The sequence below is a fragment of the Macaca thibetana genome, chromosome 2, assembly GCF_024542745.1.
Source record: "Macaca thibetana thibetana isolate TM-01 chromosome 2, ASM2454274v1, whole genome shotgun sequence".
Classification (NCBI taxonomy): domain Eukaryota; kingdom Metazoa; phylum Chordata; class Mammalia; order Primates; family Cercopithecidae; genus Macaca; species Macaca thibetana.
In genome coordinates, this window is record NC_065579.1 from 88,150,455 (window position 1) to 88,163,489 (window position 13,035).

Here is a 13,035-nt window from a genome sequence, read left to right on the forward strand (position 1 = left end):
CAGCCTTGGGGACCGAATTGCTCAGAGGACCTAGTTCAAGTCCTATCGCTAATTGACTTCTGTAACTTAGGACAAGTCATGAACCGGTTCTGAGCTTTAGATTCAGTTCTAGAAATGGGACTGCGAGTTCACATCGGAGGCGGCACGCGCAGGCACCTCGAGAATAATGCCCAGTGCTTTTCTTTTTACTCCTGGGCACTGGGAGCCAGAGTCATCTAGAGAGAGTCCTATCTGAAACTTGGTCCTATGCCTTAGAGAGTGAGAACAGCACCCTCTAAGGGTGGAGGGGAGATTGCCGCCCAGGGTGATGCGATTCCCCAAAGGGAAGACGTGCTGGAGGAAAGGTAGGGCTCTGGGGTGTTCGGCTGTCCTCTTGAGGTTCTCTCCTACTGTCAACCTTGGAGGCGCTAGTAAAGTTTGAATGAGCAACAGGTTTTCTTCCAATTGTCGTTTTTACTTTGCTCTTTGTAAAAGCCTTTTTGTATGTTTAAGTGACGTCTTTAATAAATAAAAGATATATGTAATATAGTACATATATAAGGTATAAATAACAAATCTAATGTGTGTGTCTATTCCACTCAGTTTGAGAAATAGAACATTACTAGGGATAGAAAAAAAGTATAATTTAGTGGTTAAGAACTAGACTGGGCGCGGTGGCTCACGCCAGTAATCCCAACACTTTGGGAGGCCAAGGCGGGCGGATCACCTGAGGTCGGGAGTTCGAGATCAGTCTGACCAACATAGAGAAATGCCATCTCTACTAAAAATACAACAGATTAGTCGGGTGTGGTGGCACATGCCTGTAATCCCAGCTACTTGGGAGGCTAAGGCAAGAGAATCACTTGAACCCGGGAGGTGGAGGTTGTGGTGAACCAAGATCGTGCCATTGCACTCCAGCCTGGGCAAGAAGAGCAAAACTCCATCTCAAAAACAAAACAAAATAAAACAAAAAGAACCTGGACTGTGGGCTGGGCTCATGGTTCACGCTCGTAATCCCAGCACTTTGGGAGGCCAAGGTGGAAGGATCACTTGAGTGCAGGAGCTCAAGACCAGCCTGGGCAACACAGTGAGATCCCATCTCTACAAAAAATTTAGGTCAGAGTGGTGGCTTATGCTTGTAATCACAACACTTTGGGAGACCAAGGCGGGTGGATCATTTGAGGTCAGGAGTTCAAGATCAGCCTGGCCAACATGGTGAAACCCTGTCTCTACTAAAAATACAAAAATCAGCCAGGTGTGGTGGCACGTGCCTCTAATCCCAGGTACTTGGAAGGCTGAGGCAGGAGAATTGCTTGAGCCCAGGAGGTGAAGGTTGCGGTGAGCCAAGATTGCACCACTCCACTCCAGCCTGGGCAACAGAGTGAGACCCTGACTCAAAAAAAAAAAAAAATTAAAAATTAGCTGGGTATGGTGGCCTGTGCCCATAGTCCCAGCTACTCAAGAGGCTGAGGCAGGAGGATCATTTGAGCCAGGAGATCCAGGCTGCAGTGAACTGTGATGGCTCCACTGGGCTTCAGCCTAGGTGACAGAATGAGACCCTGTCTCAAAACAAAGCAAAACAAAAAACAAACAAAAAACCATCTTGGACTCTAGAGGCAGTGAATGATGTTGGAATCTTGGCTCAGCTTTTACTGGCTGTGTAATCCTGGACAAAATACTTGAATTTCTGTGCTTCCATTTTCTCAACCTTAAAAACATAAGCATATTTATTAATTGAGCTTTAAGATGATTAAATGAGCATGAAGTATACCTAAAACAATGCCTGGCAAAATGAAAAGTATATTCAAGGTTCTCTGTGTGGTCCTCCTAAAACCCCTTCTCCCCACAAGTAAACACTTTCTTGAATCTGTGATTTTAAACCATTGCACTTATTTATCAATTTACCGTAGATCTATGTTTTCTCAAGCTTTAGTGTGTATCAAAATTGCCTGGAGAGCTAGATTGCACTGTGAGATTCTAATTCCAGGGATGGTCTAATGTGGGTCTCAGGAATCTGTATGTTCAACAAGCTTCACAGCAGATTCTTATGCTGGTGATTGGCAGAGTAACACTGCCTTAAAATCTACTTGATCGGTTTTTCACCAAACTGATGCTTTAAAAAAAATCTGCGCCGGGCGCGGTGGCTCAAGCCTGTAATCCCAGCACTTTGGGAGGCCGAGATGGGTGGATCACGAGGTCAGGAGATTGAGACCATCCTGGCTAACACGGTGAAACCCCATCTCTACTGAAAATACAAAAAACTAGCCGGGCAAGGTGGCGGGCACCTGTAGTCCCAGCTACTCGGGAGGCTGAGGCAGGAGAATGGCATGAACCCGGGAGGCGGAGCTTGCAGTGAGCTGAGATCCGGCCACTGCACTCCAGCCTGGGTGACAGAGCGAGACTCCGTCTCAAAAAAAAAAAAAAAAAAAAAAAAAATCTGCTTGACTGGGAACTGTCCTTTTCTGGATAGGAAGGGCAAAAAGTCTAAAAACCAAAAGGGGAATTTCTAGAATGGCCAAGATGTAAGAACAGGACCCACAACTTGGGGAATACTCTACATTACATTCCACCTCAACAAACTTAAGTTGAATGCCTGATAAGAGCCAGAGAACGTGCTGGGCCCTTTCTGACTTACTTAATCCTTATGACAATCCCTAAAGGCAAGTCAAAAGTATTAAGAGACTTGCTCTAGGCTAGGGGTCTGTAAACTTTTTTTGAAAATGGCCAAACAATAATTTAGGCTTTGCAGGCTACACAGTCTCTTTTACAATGACTCGGTTCTGCTGTTGTAGTGGAGAAGCAGCTACAGATAATACAAAAGTGAATGAAGGCCGGGCGGGATGGCTCATGCCTGTAATCCCACCACTTTGGGAGGCTGAGGCGGGCGGATCATCTGGGTCAGGAGTTCCAGAGCAGTCTGCCCACCACGGTGAAACCCCGTTTCTACTAAAAATATAAAAATCAGCTGGATATGGTGGCAGGCACCCTTATTCCCAGCTACTGCGGAGGCTGAGGCAAGAGAATTGCTTGAACCAGGGAGTCGGAGGTTGCAGTGAGCGGAGATTGTGCCACTGCACTCCAGCCTGGGTGACAGATTGAAACTCCATCTCAAAAAAAAAAAAAAAAAAGTGAATGAGAATAGCCATGTATCAATATAACTTTACAAAAACAGGTGGCAAGCTGCATTTGGCAACCCCTGCCACTCACTGTCTTAGATTGAGTTCCCCAGAAGCAAATCCTGAGATGAGGATTCATGTCCAAGTTACTTGTTAGGAATGTGCTCCCAGGAGAATTGGTAAGAGCTAGAGGGAACAGGGAAAGGAAAGAAGCGAAGTTTCCCTGAAGGTTGTTTCAGGCTGAAGAGTCACAGATGTACACCATTAGAAGCAAACACACACCAAAACCTAGGGATATAAAAATTAAAATGCGTAAAAAGACTCCCAGAGCATCTAGTCAGAACACTGACAGTGTCCACTACTGTCATACAGCAAGTAAGTGGTGAAGTAAGTGTGCTTTGTGACACCACACAGATGGGTGTAGGGAGGCACCTAGAACTCTTAAAACTGGTAAAATGACTACATTGTGAATTATAGCCTTATGGTTATATCGACATAGCTAACAATGGGATGTCACAACTGAAGGTGAGTGGGCCTCTTGAAAACTGGGAGGCAGTTGAACACAGTGGTTTCAGAGCTCTGGCTCTGGAGCAATAGAGACCTGTGTCCAAATTCTGGCTCTTCCACTGACTATGTGACCTTGAGAAAGTTTCTTACCACTTTCCTCAATTTTCTCATGGAGAAAATGGGAATGGTAATAATAGTATCTTTTTTTTTTTTTTTTAGACAGAGTCTCGTTCTGTTGCCCAGACTGGAGTGCAGTGGTGCAATCTTGGCTTACTGCAACCTCTGCTCATGGGTTCAAGCGATTCTCCTGCCTCAGCCTCTCGAGTAGCTGGGATTACAGGTGCCCACCATCACGCCTGGCTAATTTTTGTATTTTTAGTAGATGGGGTTTCACCATGTTGGTCAGGCTGGTCTGCAACTTCTGACCTCAAGTGATCTGCCCACCTTGGCCTCCCAAAGTAGTGGGATTACAGGCATGAGCCACCGTGCCCAGCCAATAGTATCCTTTATATGGCTCTACTGTGAAAGTAAACTGAAATAATTCTTATAAATGCTTAACATAGTACCTGGTGTTCAATGACTGTTAGCTATTATTATTTTTATTGAAAATGGGAATCAGAGAAGCAGTTTATCCAGGACTGTTCAGAGAACAGAGTACCCTGTGGGAGGACTCGTGTGTGTGGTCCCTATGGCTAAAATATCCTCATGGCAAATGAATATATATGAATGGCTGGCCCCACTTGGCTGTTATTGTGCTTTTCTGATTTGCTGTGCTTGCTTGACTTCATGCTCTGTAGGAATCTTCTTGTTTTTTTAGAGACAGGGTATTGCTCTGTCCCCAGGCTGGAGTGCAGTGGTGTGATCTTGGCCCACTGCAGCCTCTTGAACTCCTATGCTTAAGGGATCCTTTGGAATCTTTTGATCATAATCAAAAATTAATTTGGAAGCGGCCAGGCATGGTGGCTCATGCCTGTAATCTCAGCACTTTGAGAGGCTGAGGCCGGCAGATCACGAGGTCAGGAGATGGAGACCTTCCTGGCTAACACGGTGAAACCCCGTCTCTACTACAAAAAATACAAAAGAAATTAGCCAAGCACCTGTAGCCCCAGCTACCCAGGTGGCTGAGGCAGGAGAATAGCGTGAACCCGGGAGGCAGAGCTTGCAGTGAGCTGAGATCGGGCCACTGGACTCCATCCTGGGCGACAGAGTGAGACTCCGTCTTAAAAAAAAAAAAAAAAAATTAATTTGGAATCAATTTGACTTCCAATTTAGATTTCCTATAAAGAGAAAAGGGACTGGCCAGAGGATTCAACTCCAGTCTCCATGATGGCTATTTTTCTTGTTATAAGTTAGTAAATTGGCATTCTGGCTTATATTTCAGTCTCTTGGTGTTGAGTTAGGATCCACACAGCTCTGGGCCCTCATGTGATGTATTCTTGGATATGGATAAATTCTCCAAGGCTCTACTTCCCTCAGGCTCCACTTTGGAAGGCAGTGGCTTTCCCAAGCCCCTTCTTACTTGCTGGCCCCAAATCTCTGAGTCACCAGAATCAAAAGTCACTGCTTGTAAGCATGACTGCCCCAGTGGTCAGCTTTTGTTCCCCCTTCACCTTTGGTAAAGTTCTCTTGGAAGATGCCATCCTGTGCTAAGGAGAACAAAGGAAGGAAATCTGGATTTGTCCACAGTTTGGCAGAGCTCTACAGGTATATGAGGTCAGGTGTGGGGGTAATGAAGGGATTGTGGGTCAGCAAACCCAGTGGGATTTCAGCCTGGAACTAAGTCAGGTTCTGCCACCCTTACCCCCATCCCATGTGCTGTATCTACCAGGGCTTTTTGTGGCTTCAACTTTGGGAAGCACGTGTTGGTTTCTCCTAGGCAAGATAGTTTTCCTTGAGCCCCAGGGCTTGAAGAGGAACATGAGAAGGGGCAGCTGGGGAGCAGCCAGCTGCTTCTGGGTACGTTGTCCGGGTGCCAAACCCTGATAGATTAGGGCTATCCCAACTGCTGATCCTGTGATCCTCTTAGGGAGGCAAGTGGGGATTAAAGGAAACCTAATCCCAAGAGCTGAAGATCCCCAGCCTGGGGCTGCTCCCAGCTGGGACTGGCCATAGGAGGGCCTAGAAGAGGCCACTGGATCTTCTAAGGAAGTCATGCCCTTTGGACTATAGATCCACATCCACTCCTCTCACCTCTATCCCTTCTCCATCCTGACCCTACCCACTTTGGGACTGCTTTCCAGGCACTTCCCACCAGAGTGTTGGGAAGTTGTCAAGACTCCGTTTTTCAAGACTTTGCTTGGTTGTCACCTCCCTGGAAACTCTTGGCTGACTCACCTGAGGTGAGGTCCAGACCCTCCTGTGTGCTCTCACAGCCTGTCCCTATTGAAACACTCATCATGTTTTGCAGCAACTGTCTGATTACACATTTGTTCCTCCTACTGGAGCAGGAGCTCCTTGAGGACAGGGACATTTATTCATTGGCAGAGCCTAATATGTAGTGCTCAATACATATGTTAAGAATTGCAGCCAGGTGTGGTGGCTCGTGCCTATAATTCCAGCACTTTGGGAGGCCGAGGCAGGTGGATCACCTGAGGTCAGGACCAGCCTGACCAACGTGGTGAAACACTGTCTCTACTAAAAATACAAAATTAGCTGGGCGTGGTGGTGCGTGCCTGTAATCCCAGCGACTCAGGAGGTTGAGGCAGGAGAATTGCTTGAACCCGGGATGCAGAGAGCCAAGATTGCGCCACTGCGCTCCAGCCTGGGCAACAAGAATGAAACTCTCTCTCAAAAAACAAAACAAACCAAGCAAACAAACAACAAAAAAATATCGCAAGGAAGTGATTGGCTCCACTGTGTGTCCCCACCTAGTTTCCCCTTCACTTGTTAATTCTGTTTTGGAAAACAAAGTAGAATAACCCCTAACATGAAGCCTTCCCAGGGTTGATACCTTCTAAGGTTTTCTAAGAGGCTGGGGATTAGGATAATGCTAACTTATATCATTATTATGCTACCAATGATGTTGCGGTCCTAATGATACCAGTATTATCCCCATTTTGAATTTGAGGAAACTGAGGCTCAAAGAGTTGAATGATTTGCTGTGGCTGTGTGACTAGGAATATCAGAACCTTAATCTCTGAACTCCTAACTTTAGAGCTCCTTCAGCTACTCTACAGCTCTTAGTTCTTTTCTTTCTTTTTTTTTTTTTGAGACGGAGTTTCGCTCTTGTCACCCAGGCTAGAGTGCAATGGCATGATTTTGGCTCACTGCAACCTCCGCCTCCTGGGTTCAAGCGATTCTCCTGCCTCAGCCTCCCGAGTAGCTGGGATTACAGGCATGTGCCACCAAGCCTGGCTAATTTTGTATTTTTAGTAGAGATGGGGTTTCTCCATGTTGGTCTTGAACTCCTGACCTCAGATGACCCGCCCTCCTCAGCCTCCCAAAGTGCTGGGATTATAGGCATGAGCCACCACGCCCGGCCCCTAGTTCTTAGTTGTTAAGTTTAATGCATCACATCCTTCATATGGCCTAGGTATTATTATCTTCATTTTTCTGAATAGGATATCCAAGTTTTAGCCAGGCGTGGTGGCACACACCTGTAATCCCAGCTCCTCGGAAGACTGAGGCAGGAGAATCACTTGAACCCGGGAGGTGGAGGTTGCAGTGAGCCGAGATTGTGCCTCTGTACTCCAGCCTGGGCGACATCTCAAAAAAAAAAAAAAAAAAAAAAATCCATGTTTCTAGTATTTAAACAACTTGTTCCAGCCCACACAGCTAGGAGTGAGAGAGCCAGGGTTTGCACCCAGGCCTGTGTGATTCCAAGGCTTGTGCTTTTTCTGCACTCTACCACCTCCTCTCAGTACTGGAGGGTTTGGACTGAGAGAAAACGGGGCCAAGAGTGGATAGATATTCAGGGGGAGGTGAGAACCAAAACTAACGTAGCTCTTTTGCCACCCATCCCCTCCCACCCCAGGTTGTGGGAACAGTGCCCTGAGCTATGAGCTGTTCCTTGGAGGCTTCCCTGATGTGACCAGTGTGGACTACTCGTCAGTCGTGGTGGCTGCCATGCAGGCTCGCTATGTCCATGTGCCGCAGCTGCGCTGGGAGACCATGGATGTGCGGAAGCTGGACTTCCCCAGTGCTTCTTTTGATGTGGTGCTCGAGAAGGGCACGCTGGATGCCCTGCTATCTGGGGAACAAGATCCCTGGACCGTGTCCTCTGAAGGTGTCCATACTGTGGACCAGGTGTTGAGTGAGGTGAGGGAGCAACGAGACAGGAAGGCAGATCAATAGGTGGGGCTGTGGGGTTGAGGTTTCATGGGACTGGAAGAAATCAGAAGCCAGAAGCATGTTTTGGAACAAGTAGTGGGTTGCCCTCAGGAGTGTGGCTCTCTGAAGGAAGGGAAGGGTTAAGCGGGGTCGAGATTATAGAGGTGACTGGAATAGCCAGGCTCACAAAGGCTGATGTGTGGCTACCAGGTTGCCATAGGGATGCGGTAGCCAGGTTCCTGATGGGTGACAGAGACTGCCAAGGTGAGCAGTTATAGGAAAGTGGTGCCCCTGTACCTGATATCACTCCTATACCCCTCCCTGAATAGAATATAGCCCTAATCCCAAGGAATGACTGGGGCAGAGAAAGTGGCTCACTCTTTGCCTGAGCTACAGATGAGGGGTGGTTCCTGAGGTTTGACTGGGAGGGCATCTGGAGCAGTACTGACCTTTGAGAACCTGAAGATCCACTTCTCACCAATGGCTTCTGTGTCTGCCTTGCAGGTGAGCCGCGTGCTGGTCCCTGGAGGCCGGTTCATCTCAATGACTTCTGCTGCCCCCCACTTTCGGACCAGACACTATGCCCAAGCCTGTTATGGCTGGTCCCTGAGGCATGCTACCTATGGCAGCGGTTTCCACTTCCATCTCTACCTCATGCACAAGGGCGGGGAGCTCAGTGTGGCCCAACTGGCTCTGGGGGCCCAAATCCTCTCACCCCCCAGACCACCCACCTCACCCTGCTTCCTTCAGGATTCAGATAATGAGGACTTCCTTAGTGCCATTCAGCTCTGAGGCCAGAGCATGGTCCACCCTTCCTGCCATTCTGCCCTGGGCTCCTCAGGTAGTTGGAATTCCTGACTCAGGACTTGGGGTTGGGTCCAAGGTGCTTACATCCCAGGGGCCTCATGCCTAAGATAGAGGGTGGGAGCGAACCCACATGAACCAATACAGCCCATCTCCAACTAGATCCCAGATTTCTTGCTTCTTTCTTGGGTTCCTCAGTTCTCTTCTGGGTTCCCCAACGTCCTCTGCCACCACACCAAGCCAGCAGTGATGCATCCCCTGGGGCAAAGCTCAGCATAACCCCTCTGCACACCAGCCAGCCTGGAGACCTTTGTCCCTGGGGCCTGTTACTGATCCTCATCTAGCCTTGATTTTTCCACAGGAGACTGCAGATTTTGAACCTAGATTGCTTTATGTTTCTCACCCCAGCTCCATCCCGAACACTGGTGACCAGTCCCACCTGGGTTGTATCTGTACCCAAGGAGGCCACATCATAATGATGTTCCCAGGCCAGGCTGGCCTGCCTGTCTTACTTGACAACCATCCCTCACCAGCAACATGCACCTGAGATTCCCAAGTACCTGCCCCTCCTCCCATTTTGGCCTGGCTCCTGAGACCTAAGCAGCGCCACACACACACAGGGAGGTCTGTGTTTATTCACACACTCCTGGTACAGTGAGGATGGAGGAGCATTTACAAAGGGCACCTCTGGGTTGAGAACATCTCCAGGGCCACAGATGTCATCCAGAGGTGCAGAGCAGTCCCCAGTTGGGTTCCCAGGGGCAAGACGCAGGGGTCCAAGGTAAAATCGGATCTGGGCCCTTGGAAGGTGATGATACCTTGGGGAGAAGGGGTCTGCCAGAGAGCCTTCTTGGGTCAGGCCTGGGCAGACTGGCCATGTGGTTGGTAACCGTGTTGGGGGGCTTGTCTCACCCCAGCCTCAACACCCATCTTATCTGCCAGGCGCAGAAGAGCGTGGCCGAGACTGAGGGGAGGGCAGGAACCATGAGCAGAGCCAGTAAACAAAGAGTCGGATATAAAAATACAAATGTGCTGAGGAAGTCCCTTAGAAAGAGGCTGAGGCTGGGGTCACGCCAGACAGGGGTGGGGGTGAGGAACGGCCCGGAGGACTGGGCTCAGGTGGGTAGAAAGCTCATGCAAGTACGCAGCCAAACATCCCTGGCCGCTTGCGGTCCGACACCGGCGGCCGCCCGGTCTGCAGACCAGACTGGCCGGAGGGGGGCGGGGCAGGGGAGCCGTGCGGGAGGGGGCGGGCAGGGGGCTGGGGGCCGCGGGTCTCCGTGTCCGTTCCGGTGTGCGGGGTGGGGCTGCGGCCCGAGGTTTTAAAGTGCATGAGCGCGGCGGCGGGTTCCGGGCGGGTCCGCGCCGCCGCTACCGCGGCCGCCGTGGTGCTGAAGCGGACAGCTCCGGAGTGCCTGGCGGCGGCGGCCGCACGGCCCTGCAGCCCCCGCCCGCGGGCGCCTGGGCCGGGGCGGGGGGCGCCGGCAGCCGCATCGCCGGCCCGCGCTCCTGGCCGCTGCGAGGCTGGGCCCGGAGCCCGCCGCCCGAGCCGGCACGTCTACACTCCGGACGGCGGCTTCTCCCCCATCCCCTTCAGCACGTCGTCTATCCGGTCATCCTCGATCACCACTGCGCAGGGAGAAAGCGCGTCAGCCGCGCGGCCTCGGGGGGCGGCGGCGAGAATAAGCCCCGCGTCCTAGCGTCCCGCGCAGCTACTGCCCGTGGCCCAGCGACGCCCCTCGGAACCCTGCGCTGCTGCGTCCTCCCCGTCCGAACTCTCCTGGAGACCCAACCTGTCGCCAAGCCTCGGTCCCACAGACCCCCTCCCCTCCCGATGGCGGAACGCCCCTCTTCCAAAGGCTCTAGCTATTCTGCCTCCCAGTGCGAGCCCTCCTGACACCTGAGCCTTCCTCTGAGTTGATCAGAAACCTCTTGCTCATGGAATCCCCCTCTTCAACCTGCACTTCAACAGATCCCCCTCCTCAAATGGGGCTCAAACCGAGTATCCAGCTGGTCCAGCCCTCTCCTCAACCTGAGACCTCTCGCCGCTGGAACCCCTCTTCCGATCCTGGCACCAACAGAGCTCCCCTCCCCATGCAAACAACCAAGACAAGCGGACCCCCGGCCTCCTCCCCTCTCTTGTTAGACGCCCCTCTCGACCCGAAGGTTCTTCGTATTGTCCACCGACTCAGTATTTGATCCCAAAGAATCAGCCCGTTACCCCGTGTTCCCACTTCCAAGCAGCCCCAAATGCCCCGACCGGCCCCTCCCCCTCGCCCGGGTGCCAGGGCTCTGCTTCCAGAGGTGGCGAGCATCGAATCCGGGGCACCGTGTTCCCGGGAGAAGGGAAGAGGGGGACACACACTGCAGCGGGGACCCCCCCTCCAGCCCGGGCCGGAGAGCGGCTGGTGCGCTGGTCTGCGGCAAGAGCTGCGGGCACTCGGCGGGGAACGGCAGCCGGGGGGCGCCCGGTGGAGGGTTTCTGGGTCAGGCGGCGACTCCGGGCCCGGGCCGCGTACCTCGCTTGGCTCGGCCGATCTGGCCCAGCTTGGGGGGTCGCTTGGCCTGGTTGCCCGCGAAGAAGGAGTTGGTGTCCTGCAGGCGGCAGCTGAAGGAGAGGTCGGAGCCCTCGGGGTCTGCGCCGAAGCGGCCCATCTTGTCTTCGCTGTAGGGCAGGATCTCGGACATGGCGGGCGCGGGGTGGGCGCGGGGCGGGAGTGGGACTGCGGCGGGGCGCGGGCGGCGGGCTTGCTGCCGGACCGGCCCTAGCTCAGCAGGGGAGCCGGCGGAAGGATGAAGTCATGCAGCATCCGGGGCTGAGGAGCCAAGCGGGGCCTCCTCCCCCGCGCCTCCGCCTCCCGGGCCGCTGGGCAGGCGGCGGCGGCGGCGGTGGCGGGGACCGGGCGGGGGCGGGGGCGGGGGCGGGGGGCGGGGGTGGCGGCGGCGGCGGCAAGAGCGGAATGACGATGAGCGCCCGACTGCGGCAGAGCACGGCGGGCGGGGCGCGGTAGAGGCGGGGCGGGCACTGGCCAGGGGAAAGAGGCGGGGCCGGGGGCAGGAGCGCGCCCAGCTACCCGGGGAGCCGAGGCAGCTGGAGTGGGAGGTTCCTGCACTGTGGCGGGGAATGACCGGCACGTGGGTCTTGGGGAATAGTACCAGCCAACCCGGCCAGGACCTCGCGGGGAGAGGCGGGACCGGAGGGGGGTGGGATCCAGCCTGGTACTGGAGGAGCTTGGGGGAGGGTCTGACCCCTAGGCTGGAAGAGGCGTGCAAGGGGAACTGGGAGCAGGGGGGCAAAAGCTGACCACGCGCGTTGGGGCGGGAAGGCGGCCGCAGGGCTGGCAATGGAAAACGGGGAGCGGGAAACGCGTGGGGAGGAGACTCGGGTACAGGGTGACTGGGGAAGGCACGAACCCACAGCGCGGGAAGAGCTCGGGCCAGTGGATGGTGCCCTCGCCGCTGGCGCGCTCTTATACTAGTTGCTCTGCTGGTCTTAAGCAGATATTCAGGGTCTGTGCGTCTCTGACTGCCCGTCTGTGTCTCTTTCTCCACCTTTATATGTGTCAGTCCATCTCTAAGTGTCTGTATCTCGATCTCTGTGCCCCATATCTCTTTCGCTGTGTTATGGCCTTTGTCTATGCCTGTCCCTTAAGTGTCTTTACCTTTCTCTATCTATCTTCATTCTTGGCTCCTGTATCTATGTGCCACAGTATCTCTGTCTCCTGAATCTGGGTATTTCAGTCTCTCCTGGGAGGGGTCTATAGTAACTGGGCCGACGCAGCGCGCACCAGGGCAGACATCCCCAGCCCTAGCCCAGTGGCTGGCGCCGAAATGCGGACTCGAAGAGCCCGCCGCGCCCTGCGGCTCCCCCGGCTCTGGAGTGGTGCGCTCGCAGTGTAGGAGGAATGAATGGCGGCGTCGCGGGGGGCGCCCTGGCTGCTGGTGACGCGGGGAAGCTTGGAGCACCTGAGGACGCGGAGCGCGCCAGTGTGTGCCCTGAGGGAGTGCGGTAGAGATGGAGGGTGCCCCCCGCCCTCGTTGCTTGGGATCACGGGTGAGTTCTCGCCTCACCGACGCGAACATGCCCTCTTCTCCCCTTGCCTCCCGCCCCCACAACCCCCGCCCTGGCTGGCCGTCACCCGCGGCGTCACCTGCTTGCCAGCGCGCAGGAGCTCTGGCGCAATCACTGGCCTTGGGGAAGAGGGGGTGTCTCACATGCGGCGACAGTGACGGCAGCGCTGATAAGGGTAATAATCACTCTGTACGTTCATTCCACACTCCAGGCCGACGCGCTTTCCTTCCTTAATATGGCCAAATAACCAAATCACACAGCTGGTGAGGCTGCCTTGTAGTGGGTCTC

General features: G+C 53.4%; 2 protein-coding genes across 3 annotated transcripts in view; one reads left to right on the top strand and one right to left on the bottom strand.

Moving 5' to 3' along the window:
* The window catches only part of ECE2 (endothelin converting enzyme 2), a 45,178-nt gene that overhangs the window by 566 nt on the left and 31,577 nt on the right, over window positions 1–13,035 (top strand). The window contains exons 2-3 of one of the 2 annotated variants that reach the window (XM_050780213.1): window positions 7,576–7,859; window positions 8,376–8,841. In XM_050780213.1, the coding sequence (XP_050636170.1) occupies window positions 7,576–7,859; window positions 8,376–8,663 (572 nt within the window). In that variant the 3' untranslated portion in view covers window positions 8,664–8,841. Of the gene's footprint in view, window positions 1–7,575; window positions 7,860–8,375; window positions 8,842–13,035 lie in introns of those variants that run through there. The other variant, XM_050780214.1, reaches the window with a different exon arrangement.
* CAMK2N2 (calcium/calmodulin dependent protein kinase II inhibitor 2) lies at window positions 9,291–11,677 on the bottom strand. Its single transcript, XM_050780223.1, has 2 exons — window positions 11,195–11,677; window positions 9,291–10,304 (listed from the first exon to the last, which is right to left on the bottom strand). Exons 1-2 carry the CDS (start codon window positions 11,361–11,363, stop codon window positions 10,234–10,236), a joined length of 240 nt encoding a protein of 79 aa, XP_050636180.1. The 5' UTR covers window positions 11,364–11,677; the 3' UTR covers window positions 9,291–10,233.